The sequence below is a fragment of the Melozone crissalis genome, unplaced genomic scaffold (assembly GCF_028551555.1).
Source record: "Melozone crissalis strain CALT ecotype California unplaced genomic scaffold, PUWL_Pcris_2 ptg000018l_1, whole genome shotgun sequence".
Lineage (NCBI taxonomy): Eukaryota > Metazoa > Chordata > Aves > Passeriformes > Passerellidae > Melozone > Melozone crissalis.
In genome coordinates this window covers 7,781,841-7,804,951 of record NW_026535796.1, presented here as the reverse complement: position 1 = coordinate 7,804,951, position 23,111 = coordinate 7,781,841, and the positions used below count along the sequence as shown (strand labels likewise).

General features: G+C 37.9%; 1 protein-coding gene across 3 annotated transcripts in view; it reads left to right on the top strand.

The window, feature by feature from the left end:
* PLEKHA7 (pleckstrin homology domain containing A7) overlaps positions 1-23,111 on the top strand; it is a 155,631-nt gene that overhangs the window by 92,034 nt on the left and 40,486 nt on the right. For all 3 annotated transcript variants that reach the window (XM_054275915.1, XM_054275914.1, XM_054275916.1), the window contains 5 exons: positions 970-1,053; positions 8,462-8,573; positions 14,266-14,370; positions 16,119-16,191; positions 17,398-17,498. In XM_054275915.1, coding sequence (XP_054131890.1) covers positions 970-1,053; positions 8,462-8,573; positions 14,266-14,370; positions 16,119-16,191; positions 17,398-17,498 — 475 coding nt within the window. The remainder of the gene's footprint in view (positions 1-969; positions 1,054-8,461; positions 8,574-14,265; positions 14,371-16,118; positions 16,192-17,397; positions 17,499-23,111) is intronic.

The window sequence follows — 23,111 nt, the reverse complement described above, 5'->3', positions numbered from 1 at the left end:
AAACAGGCTTTACAAGAGAAAAAACTCCAGCTCCTTAAACAAGGAAACACATCAAGTTTTCATTTTTGCCTGTTTGAGGTATAATTCTTTGAATGGCTTTGTTATTTTTACTTTCTGAATACACTCAGATTGTGTTACTATTTTATTACATTTTATGTGAGTTCTGATTTTGGATGTTGTTTACCTGAGAATTGTTAACCCAGAAAAATTTAGAGTCTTAAATAAATGAGCTGTTGGGTTCACAGATAGGTAAGATACCTATCTTTAATGAAATGTTTCACAGAGCATAGCAAAATGTCTAGATAGTGCTCTGAGGGGAAAGTTTATAGAAACCCCTGATTTTAATTCAGCTCTGATGAAATACTAAATCATGTTGTTTTAAATGAGCTGTGGAGCTGCACGACTAAGGTTATGTGTGGTCCTCTGCATGAAGGTGTTTATGCTTCCACATAAAAAAGAAATCATTGGAGAAATACCACATTAGAAGAAAAAGAAACATGCAAGAAATGGCTTCCACATAATTTTTCTCTGACGTCATTAAATAATAAAAATTGTGTAAAATGTTGCATTTCAAATTACTGGTTCTATTCTGTGAAATTTATGGAAACACAAATCAGCAATGTATGTTATATAATTTCCATGCTATATCTCAATAATCTGGTAACTGCCAGGTATAAATAATCATAAATTCAAGTATGTCTCACTAACTAAAGATTGCAACTAGTTTACTTTTAAAGCATTAACTTGCTTAATAATTAAATGGCACAGTGTGCCATTGGCAAAGTCGATAAGAACATAGCAAGGAGCTGAAAACATTTCAGACTTGAAAAGTACCTCAGAAATATGTTTAATTTCTGGACTAGAGCAGCAAGACATCAATATAAAAAGTTCTGCCTTTTAGAGATCATATATTACTGAGTATAGCAATATTAATTTTCTTTTTCCTTTTTTCTTTTTTTTCCCTTTCAGCCATAATCAGCAGACCACGTCATTTAGACATCCTGTGACAGGACAGGTTTCTCCAGAAAATATTGAATTTATTTTGCGAGAAGAGTAAGTAGTTTTATACTCGTGTCAAGAGATCTAAAACAGTAACACATTTACCTACAGCAGATTAGTACCTTAATTTATTGATAGTTCTTACAATATTGTAGAAAAATTTAATTCAGGTTTGTGCTTAAAATTTTGCTTTTCAGTCTGATAGTGACTACTTTCAAGTCCTAGCTTGGAATCAAAAACTATCATAATGATAGTTTTTGATTCCAAGCTAGGACTTGAGGGAAAATCTTTATCAAATCTTCAAAAAAAACTCAGGCAAAGCTAAAAGTAAACAAAAAAAAAATTACAAAATATGCATAAACAACAATATGCTTTAGTCTTATATAAATATCAGGTAAACAGAACATAAATGTAAAGTGCATATTGGAAGGTTTGTACTGAAATTGAAATACACATAATGCTACTAGTTTCAATTTTATTTCTTTGGTTTTCTTATGTTTAAGATGTTCTACATTCATTACCTGTTTTTCTTTGTTCTAAAGAAATGTTTTTTTAAATCAAGGCTTAGAATATATTGTGTAGAATATGTTTTAATATAAGGCGTAGAATATAAGGTGCAGGAAATATTTGTGTCCAGCATATTTAATCTTGATTGTCTGATCAAAAAAACCAAAAAAAAGTAAGAAATGTATGTGTTCAGTCCTGGTGAATTTGGATTGGTGATGGATTGGATCATGCACCATTTCTCTGTAGGCTTCAGCTCCTTCCTGTCACCCTGGCTGCCTGCTAGATTGCTGCTGCCATCCTTCTCTAGTGGAATGACTGGGGATCTTCCCTAGACAGAAAACAGTCTGAGACTCTACATTGCTTCTAAAACTGAAGGGCAAGAAGAATGGCACAACAAACACCAGATAGTTTTTCTTTTCCAGGCCTATTTAGTTTTCCAGCACTGTTCAAGCAGCCTCTGTCACAGAGCCTGGGCATCCTGCTGTGGTGCCCTGGATGTGGGGGTTTTGTGGCTGCCTGCACGATTCTGAGCTCTTTACATTTCAAATTGTGTGAAATTGAATTTGCTCTACACTTTGATAGAACTGCTATCAAAAGCAGTTACAGCGTTAAGAAAAATGAGGCCTAGAGGAAGGCTGTTCAGCACTCCCAAGAGACTGAGCTTTTCCATGTCTTCTCCTGTGACTTGGAGAAGCAGAACATGGCTGTAGAGCTCTGAGGTTCTGCTACAGCCCTGAGAAGAACTTCTCAAATAGTTTAAAAGCCAAACCAACCAACAATAGCAGCAAAACACCTAAAAAAAGACTTGCTAAACAGTTGCTCTCCCCCAAGGCAAAGCAAAGCCAAGGCCAAATCCTATGTTAAAAACCCTGATGAGAGCTAACCTGAAATATAACATTGTAGGGGAGGGCTGTGATTGGGTGTGAGGGCTGTGGGGTGGCTGCTGAGCTGGAGTTCACCCCAGCATTCCCATGGCAAGCAGGTGCTTTGGTCATTTACAGGTATGAAACAATCTGCTCCACCTCACTCTCCTAGTGAGGAGAACAGCTATTGTTGCAAATCAGCAAGTCTCCCAGAAAATATGGACAGCAGTCATGTGTTCCAGCTTCCATCCATTAATTGGTTTTTAATTGATCTGTTGTAAAGGTTCAGTCCAATTTAATATGAATTTAAACATAGGTACTGGAAAATAGGTGTCTGGATAACCTCTTGGAGTGCCTGCCTGGATTAGTCACACTTGCCTAGGCTGTTTTTTGTTTTGTAGTCATGGCAGCTGATTAATTATTAAAAAAGGAATTGAAAGAAGTACTTGTTGGTGGCACATAGATTTAGTAATCTTTAATGTATGTTAGAAACTATTGGAGGAGAAATGGAAGTGCTTATTTGGAGGGCAGTCTGATGAACATGTAGACTTCAGTTACTCAGACTGAGATGGTATCAAAACCAAGAAAAATCTCACACTGTAGTGGAATTAGAGGTGTTTTTAATTCTAAAAGAAGAGGGAATGGCTGGAGGGATAGCGAGAAGAGTAAATGTTTCTAGTGACTGCTCAGAAAACAGTATTTGCAAGAATGTTTCTCTAAGCTTTGTTATTGGCCTGAAGAACATAGTGTTTTTGAAATCAGATCTTTTTAATCTGGCAGTTGAAATTGCTTTAAAAATGTCTTTCAAGTGTGTGGGATGCTCTGGTTTCCTTAGTTTTGTACCAGTTCTGTGCAGCAGTGGGGGTTTGCACAGGGGCTCTTCACCATGGTCCTGTGGAGACCTGAACTCTTCACCTGAGTTCCTGCCAGGTGATGATGTTGGTATCTCTGGATGTGTCTGGTGAAATCAGAGGAGCTGTTGGCACCTCCCTGTCCTAAGGCCTAGGAACTGTGATGCAGCTGTGCTGTGTTTCCAGTCCTTTTCCCTCAGGCATCAGGGATTTCTTGGAATCACTGGTGTTTGGTGGTGTGTCTGTTTGGAGTCAGTGTTGTAGATCCTTGTCCTGTGGTGAAAGGATTTCCACCAGAAGGACTCAGGTCAGAGAGGCAGTCTCTGGGTTTGTATGGTCTGTGGAAACTTTCCATTGTGGCATCCTTTGACCAAGACTCCTTTTTCCTGTAGCTGGAGAACCCTGTCTGAAGCAGTAGCACTCTTAAGGGTTTCATAAAAGGAGATTTGTTCTTTAGTGCAGTTGTGACGTGATTTATTACTGGCTGGTTGATTTTAATTTAAGATTAGGGCCAAGGGGTTGTCAACAGATGTTGACTGGGAGCTAGTGGGGAAAAGTGAGCACAAACTTGTTCAGGCTGCAGCAGACATATCTATTTAAAAGGACACATTTTACATCAGAAAAGTAATTTACAGTTGTGTAGAAGTGATGAATGTGGGGACTGCTCTGGCCATTCCTCATCCTGGAGGCACTGTTCTGGCAAGAAGATTTGGAAACAAGTTTTGGAAAATGACACCAAGGAGTGATGTAATCCTAGCTTGGTTATGACTCAGTTGTGAACCAAATGCCCTTGATTCACTTGATCAAATGAGAACTGGGCACTTTCAGTAGAAGGCTGGGATTGTACTTCATAGTCTTTCCCCAAGGCCTTTAAACAATATCACATCCATTTTGCTTTTCAAGCTGAAATCTGGTTTTCTCAACTCCATTGTAGCTGGAACCTGTGACTTTTGAATTACATTATCTTTTGATCCTTACACTATTCCTTCTTTCTAAAGGTGATCTAATTTAGATTTCTTTTTTCTTTTAAATAGTGAATTAGTAATTCCTTGTTTCCTAAAACTTTCTTAGCTGGGACCACTATCAAATTCCTACCTTGTGCTCTTTTTCCAAGCTTAGCAGCTTTGCTCACTTGGTGTGTGGGGTGTGTGTTCTGTATCCTTCACTACTCTGCTTGAGCCTGTCTGTCACTTTTAGGTTTCCTTTTTTCTCATGGAATGGTTGGGCATAGGTGACTGCAAGATTCAGCCTATGAGCTCCGTTTTTGTTACAATAATTTAATTGTACTTTTCCTTCTCTATTCCTTTACTAATAATTCTTAATGTTCTTTGGCTGCTGTTACTCATTGAGCTGATATTTAAAAATAACCTTTCCTTGGCAATGTTGTTTTGAGTGATAAAAGCTGCAGAGGTGGTTTTTATTTCTTCCTCTTTTGAATTACTTTTCTGTTATTGGCACTGAATTCACTTTGGCATCATGGTTGTTTGTATTTTAAGTTTATTTTTCTATCTCTTTCTGCCAGCATCTCAGTTTTTGTCTAGAATAATTTTTATTTTCTTTTGACTTGTTCACCTCACAGTTTTTAGGATCACATTGAAGTAGTCTGAGCTTCTTGCTGTATGGGAAGCCCCTCCATTTCACAGCTGCCTCTTGATCTCTGTGCTTTCATGATTTTAACGAACCCTTAATCCACCAAGGGACCTTTCTTAAACAATTGATGGAGAAGTGAGAATTAATGATAAGTCTGCTAGACAGGTGTTTGGTTTTTAGTTAAATACATTGTTACATGTGCATTTCTCTATGAACAATCTATGATAGAATTACTGAGGATAGCTGTATATCATGTTTAGATTTCTCCTCTCATATTTTTGTTTAAATAACAGTTTTTTAAGTAATTGTGGACAGAAAGGAAGAGTCAGGCGCATACAGCCATGTGACTAATGTTAAATATTACTAGTTGTTTATTAGGAGCTGTGTAATATTTGTCATAGGAGTGTGTTTGCAAATGAGGAGATAGTACTTTAAAAAATACAAGAACATAAATGTAGACATATGGGGGGAATATATAGTGTGCTTAATGCAATGAGTGCTATCCTCTTTCTTGCCTGTTTTTGTGTGCCTGATAAAACCTGTGTATCACCTCTGGGGAGAGAGCCATCTTATTTTATCTATTGCATTTGGTTACTATAGCAGCAAAAATATCAGGTGGAGAGGAAAGAGGAGACCCAAACAACCCTAAAATAAGTATCTACCTTGTTTACATGTATAGAAACACTAGGAAGGTTTTTTTTTTAAAATCTAACGGATTAGGGAATTTATTAGTAATAAAACTACATTGAGACAACGTTATTGCATCATGTCTGATTCCAACAAATAAACTTTTTAAGTTGCTGGTATGGATGTGGATCTTCCAAGTCGACTGATCTTTATGGTCTCTCGTGAGTATTGCACATTCAATATGGGCTACTGGTATAGTCATTGTTTTTTATTGTTCTTCTTCAGTGTTAGGGTTTTTTAATATCCCACATGTTGGCTATGTAATTTTTTCAGCTGGTAAATATGGTTTCTGGAGACATACTAGCAATGTTTAAGTACAGCAGGGAGTTGCTTGACAGGAGATATTATATGGGGTGTTATTTTCAAGTACTTAAAAATATTTACACAGTATTGGAGTTCCAAATGGACACACTGCATTTCTGTGTGTGCATTCCCACACTTGTGGGAGGCAGTAAAAAACTAGCCTGAAAACAGTAAAACAGCATCACTATGAAGACAGAATGGGGTACCTTGGATAACAGGTATTATTATCAAACATCTTTGGTAATAGAGACTTTGAACTAATGTTTCTGAATGCACAGAGTCAGTGCTGTAGTCAATTATTTTTGAAGTTGAATCTGTAAATATTATTAGGACAATGCTAATTCCCTTAACAGGCCAGGATGTTTCGGGTAGTTCTGCATATTCTGCCTGTTTTTATTTGCTTTTAAAAGCACTGAGAATATTCAATAGGTGTTAAAAGACTTGAATACCCGAGTTTTATGTTCTGATTTCATACAAAAATCCTACTGTATCCTTGAAATACTGTATACAAATACTGAAGTGAATTTGCAGTATTGTTTTGTGTTTTCTGTTAAATGTTGGGTACAGCAAGTTTGCATTACCAGGTTTGCTGCTGAAGACTTTTTATAGGAGAATAATAATGTATTTTCTCTTTCAATGGACTTAATGTCTCTTTTGCTTGCTATTTGAATTCTCCCATGGCAACTACCTCACATTTTTTAAGGAGCATTTTTCTTCTTGTGAATTTGGAGTTCGTCATTAATTTGATACTACTAGAAAGGGAAAGCCTGGTTTCTTGGCAGTGATCACTTGTAGTAGCAAGTGAAGGGGCAATCACAGTATGATCACATAATAAATGCTTAGAAATTACATTTTTATCATTCTGTATTGTATTATGATTTTCTTATGATGGTCTTGTTAAACATATGGCTTATTTTGATCTGTAATTCTTCTATTTTTTTAAAGTGCAGTATGTTTAACTTGCTGTGAAACAGCATTTTTGGGGATAGAGAAAATCTGTTAAATCAGAGTAGAAATATTAAGTTAAAACCATTCCTCTGGGGTTATTTCTTCTTGATTAATTTTTTATTGGAAAAATTAATTCCAATTTGTCAAAATTTAAATAGTATTTTTCATTTTTATCAACAGGAATAGCTTAGGCAGTGTCATATATGGGAAGTTTCTTAATCTGCGTTTTGCAGAGACTGGATTAAAAGGTGATTAAATGCTGAACCAGGGTAGCTGGTCTATTAGAGGTGAGGTAAATGGACTCAAACTGACAAGATTGAGTTCCCTTGCTTTAAGGGATGGCCAGGAATTTTAGGGGCCTGCTGTAGGTTGTTCTTATATCTTGGACCTGAGGTTATATATAAAATCTAGAAAGAAGGAATTTATGTCAGATGTGCAAGATATAAATAAAATGGGACCTAACTTGTATTAATTACTTGCAAGCTTCATTGAAACCCTGGTCACAAATGGAAAAATAAGGAAAAAACACCTATCCAAGCTTTTGAACAGATAATTATTCAGGTAGTAACTGAGGAAGAGCAGTGGTGGCAAATATTTTGTCCTCTATTAAACCTTGTGTTGCGCTACTGAAATCACAGACTCTATTCTCATGATAACTCAGAATTATTTATAATTCTGTGGTAACTCAGAGTTATTCTGTTCTCTGTTGGGTTCAGATCTGGATTTCAGTGGTAGCAGCAACCATATTTGGTGTAGCTTTTATACCATTTTCTGGTTTTTCTAATAAATGGCTTTGGTGACTGGGAAAAGGAAAATCAGATGTTGTTAATTGTTGTTTTGTTGTGTTTTCTTTTCTGATGTGACTCTATTGCTACTTGTTATTTGCTAAATTATGTTGTTAATGATTTTTGAAAATGCCACCTGTGGTTTTAATTTCATTCAATGCTGATGTTGAGTTTGGCTGCTGAAGCTTCTCTTCACAGAGATTTTATTTTGCCCTTCTATCTATCCTCTCAATTCTTCATCTGGGTGGCTGTACTGAGTTCTTACTTGTTGAACAGGTTCTTCTGGTAGGATTGACCTCACTTTGCTTTAAATGGATATCTGAGCTAGTTATCAGGATTTCTGGAATCTTAGGATGACTCAGAATTTACACATTTCTAATGACTATCTGCCTTGAATTGCACCATTTTGCTTAAAAGGTATTTTAATAATTCATATTGTGCTATGAATCATATTTTGGGCAGATTCAAAGATACAGCATTAAGTTAGTGAAAGATCTAACAGCAGTCAAGGCTCAATTTGATTTTAAATAAAAAGCCTGTTATTGCCAAGTGCTGATTCCTGTCCTTTTCTCCCCAGTACTGGCTCTTTCACAGGTTTGGCCAATTCTCTAAATTGGGCAGTTTGGTTTCACTGCATAGGCCTTATCTTCTCTCTTCCTGCACTCCTTGTTAGATCTTGATTCTCTCTTGGGTTTGCAGACAGGTTTCTCCCTCCTGATGCATAGACAAATACCAATCATCAGGTGTCACTGCTTGAGAAGGACCTGAAATCTAAATGGCAGGAGTGGTGCAAAGAACCTGCAGGGGCACAGGAAATATTTGACTAACTTGTCATTCATTTGCACACTGTGAATTTTAAACATAAAAAGGCCACACTCAATGTTTGAAACAATGTGCTTTAGATTATCTGGTTTTGTTTGCTTTCTAGACAGAATTCATCTATGTCCAACCAACAAATAAACCAAAGGCCTTCAAGCATGGTCAGTGAAACGTCCACTGCAGTAACCACGTCTGCTGTTGATGCAAAACCTGCCTCTAAGGTAAAGGGAAAAATTTTTTTTCATCTTGTTCATCACAACTTCACTGATTTTTAAATCCAGTATTCTTATGCCGATTTCAGTTGGGCTGTGAATTTAGCTAGAAGTCTAGTAAGACCTCAGAGAAGAGGTAATATCTTCTACCCAGACACAAACCTTTTGACAGCACGGTATGCAGCAGCAACAGCACTGTTACAGCTCATTTAGAAGCACTGCATGCCCACATGACAGAATTGAATGGTGACTTCTTACATTGTGATTACTGGGACATAGAAAGTTTGTGTGTTACAAGTGGAAGTAAATATATGGAATATTAGTATTTCAGCAAGTGTTTTAGTAGTCCAGTGTATATGGCAAAAAGTGATGTATGATACCAGGAGTTTGCAGTTCTTACTTTTTCATGAAATCTTACTGCCTTTCCTCCTCCTAGTAACAAATCCTTTTCTGCCCTCGCTGCATTGCACAAGTAGTGCAGGCACCAAGTTCACACACATGATGGTTAATAATAGAAAAGTCCATTCCTTGTCATTGACAAAGGACCTGTGTCCATTATTGAACAAAGTATAATAAAGTGCTATACTTGAAGTGTCACCATCTATTTTAATACTTCTTTGACCTTACAATAAATTACAGAACAGTGAGAATGGTAGTGGGTGGATAAAAAGGGATAGAGCAATATTGAAAGAATTAGCAGAGATAATTTTCTTTACTTTGACTGCAGTTCTTAAACTTCTCAGTTGGTTTTTTTTTTTTAATGCAAAAGTGAGCAGCCTTTTATGTAATTGAGTTTAAGAAAGGACTTCACCGAATTGATTGCAAAGATGTTTTGTTTAGTTGGAATACTTAAAATCTTTTACTAATCTTTGACTACACATCTAATTTTTGGATGTGCTTGAGTATAGGAGATGATACAATTTCATGAGAAGCTGAAAATTAATTTTTGAAAAATTATTTTTTAAAACTTAAAATGTATAAGTTATTGAACCAACACAAAGATTATAATGTATCATATCTCAAGAATACATTTATCTTTAAAGTGCTAGATGAAGTTATCACTGCAGTCAGCTTAGTAGGTTGCTTGAATTAGTTGAAACACTTCTTTTTGATATTTGAAGAGTTGAATTTACCAAAGTATGTCGGAATTTGTTTTTACCATATTTATCCTCCTTACTCTGAGTTTTTAAAGCCTGCATTAGAGGCAGAAAGCTCATTTTTTTTTTTCTTTTTTAAACCAGCAAAAACTTACTGGGGATCTGATAGGGTGCTTTGAGCTGGGGAGTTCTCCAGTGGCACAGTTGGCTTTAACTTGGCCAGGATCACACTTCTGCCAGAAAGTGTGCATCCTCTGAGCCCTGCTCCTGCTGCTTCCCTCTGTCACCTGCTTGCCCTGATCCAGCAGAGACCAAAAATGGGGACTGGATTCCACTCCCAGGCCACCCACATGCTGGGGGCTCATTCTCTGGGCGTGTCAGAACCACACAGCTGAGCAGGAGGGTGATGCTCTTTTCGTCACAGCTCAGAGAATATCCAGAACCACCTCCCAAGGCTTTGGTTGGTCTGGTTTTGGTCTCTCTTTCTATTCTGTTTGCAGTCCATTCTAAGGGTGGCTGTGCATGCTTCTGGCAGGCTCCCAGGTGTGGAATTTTTAACTTTAGACTTAGAATAAAGCTCTCGCAGAGGCTTTGCCAGCACTTTGCTTCTCCACCAAGTTTGTTGCTATAAGATCCATTCTACTTTGAGCCCTTAATTAAGATGAACCAGCATCTTTCCTACATATTCCTACAATGTTTCATCATTGCATGTGTTAACAGGCTTGAAATCACTTCCCTTGTTTTGTAAAGTCATATCTGTTGAATTCCTTCACAGTCTAACACAAAAATTATTTCAAGTGAACTAGCTGTGAGAAAAAAGGCTGTAAAATAACTTGTGTCCTCCACTTTAAAATTGACTTCTAGGAGGTTGAGAATAGATTTTAAGGTCCTTCCATCTACTTCTAAATGTTTCCTTCCCTGAATTCCATAATCATTCTTTCAAAGAGTGAGTAGTGAGTTCTCAGATGCAGACATGAAGCGCAATCATGTTCATGTTCTCTACTTAGCTGTGGCTAGTTATTATTTTTTTTATTAAATGCTTCTATAATTTGGTCTTGCAAATGCCATCACAGAATGGTGTATGCATAGTGTTGGAATCCTGGCCAAGTATAGACTTTTTCTCTATAGAGGTCTGCACATTTGGGGCCAGTATTTTGATGCAGGAATTGTCTGAGTAAGAAATCTAAAGACTTTAGACCAATGCAGTCTGTCCTACTCTTTGACATTTGAGGGGTATGGGCTTGAGGGAATGAAAAGCAAAATGGCATTTTGATAAACTGCAGTTATTCTCTGTCCCAAAGATCTGCTTGTTCATAGCCAGTTCAATTACATGATTGACCATATTAAAAGCCATTTATATTGATTAATAATTAAGGTTATGGAGGAATAAGGGTCTTCTTCAGTTTTACAGCAAGGTACATTTGGAATTTAGTCTGTTGAAACATGTGGTGGTGTGAATGGAAGTTTGTAAACGTTACTGTGCCGCACAGGGCCTTGGCCAAGTCAAAAATGAAAGGACTGTAGGGAATGTGTTTACTATCTGCATTTTGAGAGCATGTTTTGGATGGGCTCTGCCTAACACAAGTCATTGAATTGTTGGTGACACTGGTAGCTGCTGGTATTTCTCTGAGGTAAACTGGTGAGGAATCCAAGTAAGGAATGTGTCTAGCAGCTGGAGCCAGCAGTGGTGACAGGAATGTGATGTGCCAGCTCTGGGGCTGTCTGGAGCTGGAGTGCAGCACTGGGTCTAGCTCACAGCCACTGCATGTGAATGCTCAAAATTTGGAGGTTTTTGCAGAGTTTTAGTTTTTTCTATCTGAAAAATAAGGATTATCTCTCATTTTCTTAGAGATACTGAAAGGATCCATAAGTTCATTTCTAACTGAGATGCTGAGATTTTTTTACTTAAAGAGTTTATGACTTAAGCAGGTGGCTTTTTATGGGTCGACTTTTTAAAAATTCCTTCTAGGTTGAAAGTTCCATGTTTTATTATGCATATGTATTTGCATATTTTGACCAAAATACAGTCTTCCTGTTTACTATTTTAAAAAGTCTGTCTGTACTTTTTTTGTTAGTCCTGTTTAAAAGAAAGAAAAAAATTACCTAACAAGTTAGCAACTTTCCTCCTCAGCTACAAGCAGCTGTAAGCAAGAAGATGAGGCAGTGATGGAAAGGGATTTGAAAATTTTGGCTTTTGACATTTTTGAGTTTTGTTGCAAAAACACAGCAGTCATTCACAAGCAAGTCAGCATAACAAATGTATTGAAGTCAGAAGTGACTTTTGTGTCTTCAGTGATACAGACAGCTGTGCTGACCTGCATTTTTAAAGTCCTGACAATGATATCAGAAGAATTCAAGTTAGGAACACACTACTGCAGTGCAGAGAAATAGTTTAAAAATAAATACACCTTTTCTTTTAAACCAATTTCTTAGTCTAGCCAGTGGAAACAAGGTGTGATTAAGTATCTATTATGCTTTGCAATATATGTTATGCTTTGCAGTATCTGTTATGCTTTGTTTTATTCCAAAGCAGAATGAGATAATCAATACTGAATATTATAAGAGAATTTTAATTACATTAAGCACCATAAAATGATAATTTTGTTTCCATTATGGGTATTGGATTGACATATAATACACAGCCTTTGGAAAAATTTTCCTATTCCTGTGCCATAGAAATTATTTGGTCCTTTGACCAAGTCCAAGGATGATTTTTCTACATTGTGATCTGCATTTTTAAATTATTGAGATTGGAGAAAGTGCTTGATTAAAAGATCTGATTAAAATAAAAAATCAAATTTAAATGCTGCTGTAAGACTAGATCAGCTGCACTTCAACTGCTCCTCAGTTCCTTCACCCTTCCAAAGATCTACATGAGAGAAAGATTAGGAAACTAAATTCTGTACATTTTGTAAATTGATTTATGTTCAGTTGCAAAGTACAGATAAAGTAAAAACAAAATAAAAGTAGATTTTTGACTTTCAGAGCTTTAACATATTTGGGCCTCATTATTTTTCATCCCCCTTTTAATGTAGCTGTTGCATCTTAATATTTGGCAGCAATTTTTAAAAACTCAACTGTCTTGTTTACTTCTCATTTTTCTTAACCAAAGCCCTCATATGGCTGTGTTTGCCCAAAGCCAGTGCTCTGCAGCCTGTTGGCTGAGTGCCTTAGCACAGGCCTGGCAGAGACACAGCCTGGGGGATTTGGTGATGCCATCCTGACCTGGCTTCTGCTGTGAACTGGCTTTTGCTGGCTGGATGGCAGGATCACCTCCTCAGAAACCTCTTCTACAGCCTGCTCTGCTGGGCTTGTGCCAGCAGCCCCAGACAGGTGCACAAGTGTGGGCTTTTCCTGTGGTGCCCTGGGGGCTGCTGGGCCTTGTGCAGGCTCTCCCTGAGCTGTCTGGGGAGGTGGCACTGCTGGGGAAATCCTCCCGTTAAATCCTTCTGCTCCTCACTCCTGTTAAATCTGCCTCACTGCTTCATAGGCTGTAGCACCAAAAAGTGCATTTTTTCATACTGGTTTTAGCCAACCCTTCATTGGGACAGGAAATTTAGTGCTGATTGGTAAAGTCTGGCCTTCACCAATCAATCAACAGAATCCATTTAAAGTTGCAATATTCTGCTAGAATTATTTACATTTTAGACAGCAGTCTTCTAGTCCAGATGTTGCCTGCCTGGCAGGAGCAGTACACTGAGATATTCTTCTGATATTATCCCTTGTGTGTGATGAATATTCTTGTTTCCAGAGCTGCTCTTTGCCTGCAGAGCATCTGTACCCTGACAAGCTCAGAGATTAAAAAGAGAGATGCTGTAGGAAAGAATTTGGACAGCTCTTTTCTTGGAGAAGTTGGCAGCAACTGTAAGGGTAGTCTGTCCTGAAGCACTTGGAGAGCAAACTGGGCTGAGGCTGGAAAAGACAGGCAAATTACTTATTGAGTGATGTGTGCTTTTTCACACATGGATGGGTCTTGCTTGTTTGTTTTTGAAATAGTTTTGTCCATGTGGGTCAAAACTGAGGTTTCAGTAAGACACAGATCATTACCTAGGCCTTGTGATTTCTTCTGGCTGCCGTGTAGGTCTCTTCCCTGGTAGTGACACTGTCTTCTCCTTTTGTTTGCAGGGCCAGAGTCCAAGCATTTTATTAAGCTATCAATGTTGTTTGACTTTAAACAGGAAGGAAAAATTAAAATCCACCAAAAAACTCCATCAAAACCCCCCCTAAAAGCCAAACAAAGAGCAAGAGTAAGATTCATCTGCTCGAAGTCCTGTGTGTGTAAGAGACTTGTGCAATATTTTCCACAGACTTGCATGCAGCTCTCAAATATTCTTTCCAAGCGCACTAAAATTTGCACAGTTCTGCCTTCTGACTTGACACAGCAGTGCTGCTGCTCTTCAGCAGGAGCTGGCACACCGTCCTGATGAAGGTGGAGGATTGACTTTGCTCTGTTGTAAATATCATTGCCTGTTTACTTGCCCTTGAAAATGCCATGAGTACTTTGTTGCTGTGTAATGAAGTATAAGTTATTGCAGTGAGAGTATTTGTAATATGAAATGAGTCTCAGGACGGTTTAAAAACCACTGCTCCATTATACTTTCCAGGTTGTGAAGACTGGAAGCAAAGTTCACAGCTTTGGAAAGAGGGAACAAGCCATCCGGAGGAATCCCAATGTCCCTGTGATAGTAAGAGGCTGGCTGCACAAACAGGTATGCATCTGATCACCTGGTTCTGTTCATATATTCAGTGCAAGCATCAAGGAGAAGCCAGTGCTTCCAAGGACCTGAGAAAGCAGAAGCTCCAGTGTTGGTGGCACAGGGCAGTGCTGGGTACTTCCATAGACTTCCATAATCAGGAGTTTGTGCTTGGCAAGTGTCAAACCCAAGGTTTACAAATGGCTTTGATTCAGAAGAGGAAATTGATAAATGCAAGTCACCATCTCAGCTCAGTGTTGAGGCTGTAACTTTGTTATCTAAATGTGGTTATTTTCCCTGGTTTGTCCTGCTGGCTCAGTGTCAGGCTGATCTTTGACTCCCTCAGAACACAGCCTGAGGCTGGCTGTGAAGGCCTAATTCTATCTACTTGGTTATGCCCTTCTACCCTGATCAAAGGCTTAATTCCAGTCCCTATGCCTTTTTGTTCTCCAGAAGCAGGAGGGAGAAAATTATGGGAAATGGGGACATGTAGCCAGCTCACAGTAGCCAGCAAAGACTGGATTACAGAATTTCATTCAATGAACAGAATTCTACAGCTGCTGTGTCTTGAACTCTTAAGCTGACAGAAACACATCTTTGGGTGTAATAAGTAAATAAAGCTGTTTGTTATATGAGAATAGTTCCCCTGCTTCTCATTTCGCAGCCCGTGCCTACCGGATTATCACAGAGATCCAGCAGCTAGATTTAGGGGTGGGCAGGAGAAGGCTGAAATCTGAGGCTTACAATTATGGTTTTACATGAAAGTGAAATAGCTGACAGCTGTCTGCTTCCTCCTGGGTGGAGAGATGTAATTCTGCTGTGCTTCACTCTCAGCTCTGTTGACATCCACTACCCAAGTCCATTAGTTCTCAGGACAGAATGAGAACTCGGACACAGTATGTGTTGCCAGCCTTGTGGCATGAAAATGGGAAGGGAAGAAAGTCCTTCCATAGATAATTTGATTGCAGAAAGGAGGAGGGAAATAGCTAGGGCAATGTTGTATATCCTATTTCCTTCTGTCCCCTAACCTTGCTTGAAAACCCTTAAAATCTGAAGGTGCTTTTTATCCTGCTGGTCCCCTCGAAGCCTACCCGAGCTGAACAAGTTGTACTTGCCTAGGTTATAGTCTGGCAATTTTAAAAGCTTCAGAAATTAATTTCAATGCAAATAATCCTCATTCTGACAAGGTTATATATATCTATATCTATATATATCTCCACAGGCATATTATATTATACTTCATTAAAATTTGCACATTATGCATCCTGTTTTATTTCCTAAGGAATATTTGATTAAATTACATTTTAGGCAAGGGTAACATATGGTGATTGAATTATAGGATATCATTGCCTGAAATGTGAGGTCATACTTCACAGCTGTGTAGTGATTTTCATTTGGTCTGCAGGCAGTCTTTGTTGGAGTTTGTGCCATCCAGAAACACACTTGGTTTCCTTATTGCAGATAAATCTGAGCAGATAAAATAAGCACTGGTTGTATACAAGGTTAATCTGAATGCTGTTAGGGATGAGGGTTTAATTACTTAATGAAAATTAGCAGTTTGACTATTCTGCCCTCATTACTTTATAGCTGGATGTTTTGCCTCTTATCTTTCTTATTACACAACGTTTTGCTGAGATAGAAACCATTTGTTTTGCACTTAGCAATCATGTTTAGGTAAGCTTCTGGTAAACTACTCACTGGATCAACACTGTGCCAGTTAACTTTCCTTAAATGAAAAGTGTACCACATTTCTTGCATTTCAGGATAGCTCTGGAATGCGGTTATGGAAGAGACGATGGTTTGTGCTTGCTGATTTTTGTTTGTTTTACTACAAAGGTGAGTAAATATTAGCTGTTTTGGGTTAGTCTGAACAGTTCAGCTGTACAAATCATGGTGAATGAATGAACTAACTGAGCTCTTCAGATAAAGTTAGTTGTTCTGAGACGAACAGTGAAACAATTGCTTGGCCAGACATCTTAAATGCACAGCAAATTCTAGGCCAGAGTAGGGGAAGCAAAGGATGCTGTATGATATTTTTTCACATCATTTATGTTTGGTGAGTGACACAGTTTACTTTGCAGAACATCTGACTGGAGTAAACAAGATTTATTCCATCTCTGGTCTGTGTTCTGGGAGCTACTTGCTTGCACTTGGACATCTGAGTTTTTTAAGAATGTGCTAAGGCCAGATCAGGGCATTGGTTCAGTTTTAATCTAAGGGACAAAGTAAGACTGAGAACTTCTGAATCCAGTAATTCTGCCAAAAAAAGAGAAAGGTTAGATGTGATCCCAGACCAAACTAGGGATTACATAGGGTTATTTTCAAGTTTTGAATATTTCATGTGCTACAATTTTTGGAAAGCATTACAGAATATCAGACTTGGAATTCATATTTCTAGATGCTGCATTTCTGCTGTCAATCCCTTGAAGCCAGCAGTAAGAGAGATTTCCTAATTATAGCCATTAGCCTGGATGTACAGTGCTAAATGGAAGGTCCATCATGTTTTGCAGCCTGTCACTGTTCATTTGGCACAATAAGCTTTATACTTGAAGTGTATTCTTCTGGCTGAAGCTAAAAAGCAGCACCTAACCCCCACCCCCCAACAAGAAAAAAATAAAAAAAAACTCAATAAAAACTTAATCTGATTAGGAAAACAAACTCCAAGCTTTTATTCTTTAAAACTAAAACATTTTTTCTGCATGTATTATTGGTGTTGAATTATAAGTGAATTTGTGTCAGAAGGGACTTGAGGAAGTGTCCCATCGCAGTGCCTGGTGAAAGCAGGGTCAGGAAAGGAGTCAGCCCAGGTTGCTCAGGGTTTAATCAAGTCAGGCACTGAAAAGCTCCAAGGATGGAGATGGCACAGCTTCTCCCTTGGCCTGTGCCCCTGCTGCTCTGTCCTTGGGAAAATGCTTTTCCTTATGTTCAGTCTGAGCCACTGTTGTTTCTGCTTAATGCCTGTTTTCTCTGTCCATAAAGGAGAAAATATTGTTAGCCCACTAAACAGGGCAGGGAATTAAATTATATTTCTTTATTCTACAGACAGCAGAGAAGAGTCTGTTCTGGGGAGCATCCCATTGCCCAGTTATGTCATATCTCCAGTTGGACCTGAAGATCGTATCAATCGCAAATTTTCTTTTAAGGTACATTTGCAAAGCTTATCAGCTAATCACATTTATTTGCATTAGAAAAGCTGCTGTTGTAAACAAGAACACCATCTGTTTTCCTATTTTGCTTGTTCCTAGCTTTCAAAAGCAGACAGGTTTATTGACTGCCTGTTGAAATGTGACATAGCATTTTTTTTTTTTGCTTATGAATTGACATTCACGTCTGTTACTCTGTAAGTGTCCTTACAGCTTAATGAAGTGTCCCTGAGTAAAGAGCCTGTTTCTAAAATCAGAAATTAGTATTGACAAGTTGTTCCAGTACTGTGTACAAATTGAAAGAAAAGTTGTCTTATTTACTTTGTAATAGAGTACTTGATCTCATAATGGACTGATGTCTGTTTGGTTTTCTTGTGGTTTTTTTAAAAAGAAAAAAATCGAATCAGATCTCACAGGTAGACTATGACAGCACTTAGTCATCCTAAATGATATGGACTTTTAAAAAGGAAAAAATACTCTTGCTTGATATAGTTTATGGGTGGTTTTGTGGTTTTTCTTTTTCTAAAAATAAATGTAAGTGTATAATTTGCAGTTCTAGTCTTCATTATAAAAGCCCACAGATATGAAAAAAACCATATTTCTTGACAGTGCCAAAACCTGACTCCAAGTGATTGTCCAAACTGCAGCACTTAGGCAAAGCTGAGAAACTTCCATGCCTGTGGCAGATTTAAAGTCAGAGCAGAACTTGTTTTTCTATCAAGCAAATCAGCTATGCACTTTAAATTAATTTACAAATCAGGTTTTGATCAGGCATACTTTAGGAGATCTAGAAGGAATCTCTGTTTAAATATTTTCTGTGCTGAAATTATGAACAACATGTGACTTCCTCTTGGATTTAGATTTTTTTTTGAGGTGTTTTAAAGTTGAGACTGCCTTTTTTACTTTCAGTTCTATTTTCAAGTGGATAGTGGTTTGAAATTTATTAAGCAAATATTAACTTGGGAAATGTGTTTAAAAAAGACCTGGTGCACTTTGTGGAAATGTTTATTGTACTTTTTCAAATGCATTGAGCATGAGTTATCAGGATAAAACTACAAAGAAATCTTTGTTTAAGAAAAACATTCCACCTCCAGTATTTACTGAGTGTGATTCATAAAGCCCTCCTTTTCTAGAGCCTTTTCCTAGGAGGAAGCATGTACTGAAGGAGGGGAACTCAATGTATTCTTCTAGGTTTCCCTGCTTTTTATTTTATTCAAATGGTGTTTACACACTCTCTTAAGTCCCCACTGGGCAAGCGGAGTGGAATCCATGGTTTGGTCATGGTTAAACCTTTCCAGAAGCAAATGCAGACTTCTCCTGTTCCTTTCAGGATATCATACCTGCATGAGCTCTACCAGGTATTTAATCTGAGTCTTTTTCTGGAAATACATGAGACTTTCCACACGGGGTCTATCTATATCTATTGATATAGATAGAAATAGAGTGTTGACAGCAAAAGAAAGTTTCTGCTAGCAAACTCTGTAAAAAAATCAACATTTCATGCATCAGTTTGTCAGGCCAGTTGTAACTCTGCTTTAGGTGTTTGATGATGGACTGCAGGCTGGATGCTGCAGTGTGGTTTTATGCAGACCCAGCTCCAAGGGCAGCAGGAGGATTTTGTGCCGTTCCTGTGGCACAGACCCTGATGTCCAGCACTGATGTTCAGTGGTCACAGAGCTGGCTGTGGGCTCCCCACAGCAGGACACCCTGTGCTGGCATCCATCACTCAGCAGCCATTGCCTTTATCTCCTCTCTTCAGAACACCTCCAGACCCAGAGCCCAGCTGGACATTGTGTCTTGCAGCGTAGCACAGCCAGAAATAGAACACATGAGCAGATTAAGCCCAAATAAAGATAAGACTTTTTTTTCATTGAAGACCTGAATGTGTAGGAGTACATGCTATGGCATTTCTTACATTTAGCCTGCTCTTCACTGAGGTTGTTGTAAATCTTCTGTTACAACAGAAGGATTGTCTCCCATTTGAGTGAGTTTGGAAGCTAGGGAAATAGCAAAACTGGAAAAAATTCAACTCTTTTGTTTGCAAAACTAGAGGGAGGAAATTTGCTAAGCAAAATACATGGGTGCTTTTTGCATATGATTTGGTTAGAAGGAGGCTTGTAAAGTATATGCTCAGTAGGGTCTGTGTTAAACCCTGCAAAGTGTTAAAATGTGTGCTGTAGGTGTTCTCAAAATCCTTTTCCTTTCATCACCCTCTGAGGTCCAGCTTAAGTTTTTGTCTCTTTGGCTGTTTAAAAATTACAGGCCTGCAGAACAGCCTGTAGGCTTTTGAAATCAATCGAACCCCTACTTTGAAATATATCAGTATGTGCATTTAATTTCTTTGGTTTAGAAACTGTGCTTTTAGGTCTTTATTTTGATACAATTTTTGAGTCTTGACTCTTTTTTGAGTCTTCTGTACTTGTGCCAAGCAAAGTGCTGTCACTAGCTGGAAGCCACTGTCACTAAGCTGAGCGTGACCCTAGAACTCAGGGCCTTACTGCATATTTAGTTCAGCAGCTCGCATCATAAAGATATTTAGTTAGTCTAATAGCTGCATTTTAAAAGAACAGTTTTTTGTTGGTAGCAATATGAGTGGGCACAAATTCATTGTTTAGATTTTAATGTGAAAAGGCTTGCAGAGCATTCATATATAGCTGGAAATACTTGTGATTAACAGAGAAATGACTGTACTTTGCAGTAATACAATAATTTTGGACAGGAATAGTATCAGTTTATTGAGGTTCATGTCCTCACAGTCTCTTTAGAAGCCTTGTTGTCCTCAAATAAGGAAAATTATTTTTAATTGGTCTTACTAATGGAATTATTTGTTCATTGCTTAGACCACTGAGACCAGGACGAACTTCCTAACTGTTTCTTTGATCTTGGTGGTTTTCCTAAAAAAAAAATAATTTGCTGTAGTTTGTTCCTTTATGTTCTCTGAGTCAGTGTTGCTCCCTTAGGGGGCTCCCTTATTATTCTAGGTCTGGGGAGTCAGGAGAAGAAATGCCAAGGGTTGTAAATTTGAGAGGTGCTGTTTGTGAATTTGGAAGAGGGGAGGGTTCAAGCTTCTACAAATCTCCAAAAAGCTCAATATTATTTAAGGGTGAAAGATGAGTTAGGGTGTAGTGGGCTGTTGTTGAGTTTGTAGCAAAGGCTCAGAGTAATATTTCAATTTTGCTCAGAAGAGGTTTGTAAATATCAAAATTCAGGGTGAAGGAACAATTTTCTGCCTATTATAGGTCATTGACAGAAATAACTTGGCAAGATTACAATTATTAGAAAACTGTTCCTTTAGTTATCCCTTTGTTCTGTGAATGGCGGCTTTTCTGTCTTAGGTATTTTGAACAAGTGGAGGTGAATACAACAGCTGTAGGCATTAGTTACTTTTAGTACAGTCTTTTGTTAAGTTTTTGTTTTGTTTGTTTGGATTTGTTTTTTTTTTTTTTTGAACATGAATTTTTAAATGATTTTAACTTGTTTAATTTTTTTTGTCCTTGTCTTGTTCTGTTGATATGCTCTTGGGTTTTACTGTCCATTTCTCCTACTGTGCACTATGGGAGAGAGACTGCTTTTCTTCTCAGTCTATCCACATTAAGGCCTCTGAATGCATGAATAGGTACCAATATTATTTTTTCCCTGTTGTGTGTATGGTGTACATGTGAGCATGTGCTGTGTTCTAGGCTTTTTAGTATGCTGTAGCCATCCTAATAGCTTTGGCTTTAAAAAAAAATCCCAAACCCAAAAGGCCTGCTAGCTTCTGCCTATCAGCAGGGACAGCTACAGGATGTTGGCACAAAGTGGCTTTCTTGCATTTAAAACACACTACTAATAAGTAACTGAAATAAATTTGAATTTTCCCTTAACCAGTGTTATATATTGTGAAATACAGGATATTGTGTTTGTAGATAATCACACACTATCTCCACTGTCCCTTCTGAAGCTGGGAATGTTTGTGGTTGTGAGAGCTTCAGTCTCTCAAGAGAGAGTGGTGCAGCACAGTTTGCATTTTGATACTGTTTTCACCTGCAGCCTCTTAGGCAGTGCTTGCAGCTGTGTTCACAGAGAAACCTAAAACACAAGTGGGTTATGTTGATCCGGACATACAGGTCAATTAAGACAGCTGCTACATCCATTTCTTGGTGGGCTATAAAGTCTCCGCAGATAGTTCCTCAAAATTCTGGGTTTTTTTTAAGCAAGTATAAAACCAGTGAATAGTTGGGTCCTACTGCATCATCTGCAGTGGGACATGCATAGTTTGCTTTGCTGCAGGAATTGATTCACTTCTGAATTTTAACACCTTCTGTGGGATCAGCCTGCTCTGTGGAGGAGCTCTGTAGTCATGAGGTTTCACAATAAAGTCACCCTTTTCCTTTATATCTGGAGCTGCCAGTTTTTGGTCTCTTCATACACTGGATGGTAACTGTAAATTATAATGAATTAATGCTCCAAATCATATTTGCTTTGAGCATTCTTGTGTTCTGAAAATGGAGATAAAAAGACAACCCCCCAATAACATCAGAGAACCAGGGAAACATTAATAAAGTCCTTGGATTTCTAAATATATGATTGATCAGAGCTGTTGTTTAATATGTGTAAGTCCTGTTTTCCTGTGTTCAGGGGGACAGCTAATGGTGGGAATTGAGAAGAGACCACCTTGTATTCCCTTTTTGGCCAATGTTGTTGGGAAGTGCAGACTCTTCTGAGCAGGAGAGAGTCTTGACTTCTTTATGTAACCTTGTCCTTCTCTTCCTTCTCCTCCTCCTTTTTCTAGCTGGCTGTTCTACTTCAGTCTCCAGTTTTCAAAACAAACTCAGCCTTCCTTGCTTGAGGCACAGAAGGGAAAGGCCACGTTTCACACATTCAGGGGAACAGCCTGCCAGGGGAAGGGAGGAAATTCTGCACAGAACTTGCTTAAAAGCACTGTAATAGCAAGCACATATTTTGCTCTTTGGAGTTGTTGATACAAGTCTGTAAGGTCATGGTAATTTGGGAAATTCTTGGTAAACAAGTGAAGTTATAATGTTTAGGAAGGGCTGCACGGCATTAAATAGCCTGGGTTTTGTCAAGACTGTTGTATTTCTGAAGCCATCTATGATTGTCTCTACAATAATTTTTTTAAATTTTATTTAGAATAACAAGGGGGAGAGGATATAATCAATATAAAAAGACCAATTATTTAGTCAGGATTTACAGAGCACGTTTACCCTTTAGAAACAGATGTAGCCAAATTAAAAATGTGATATAATTCTTTTTCTTCTTAAAAAAAACCCCATCTCAGCAGTATTTAATGCTATTAGTTTTTGTGTGTGATAGCAGGCTTAGTTTCATAAAAAAAAATTTTATTTTTAATTTCATTTTATTATCATTACAAGAGCTTTCAAGCAGAGTATACCACCTTCAATTTTTTGGCAAGTAAAGAGATGAGTATCTCCCTGCTAATCTGAAGTATTGCAGGGCTTACATGATTTTCTAATCTTTATACTATTGCTAATACAAATATGGATGAGATTTCATTAAATTCAACTAGCCTAGAGTAACAAAGGTATTCCATATTGAATCCATTTGAATATTGAATATATTTATAGAGAAATTGCCTGGTACCTCTGGTTTGCA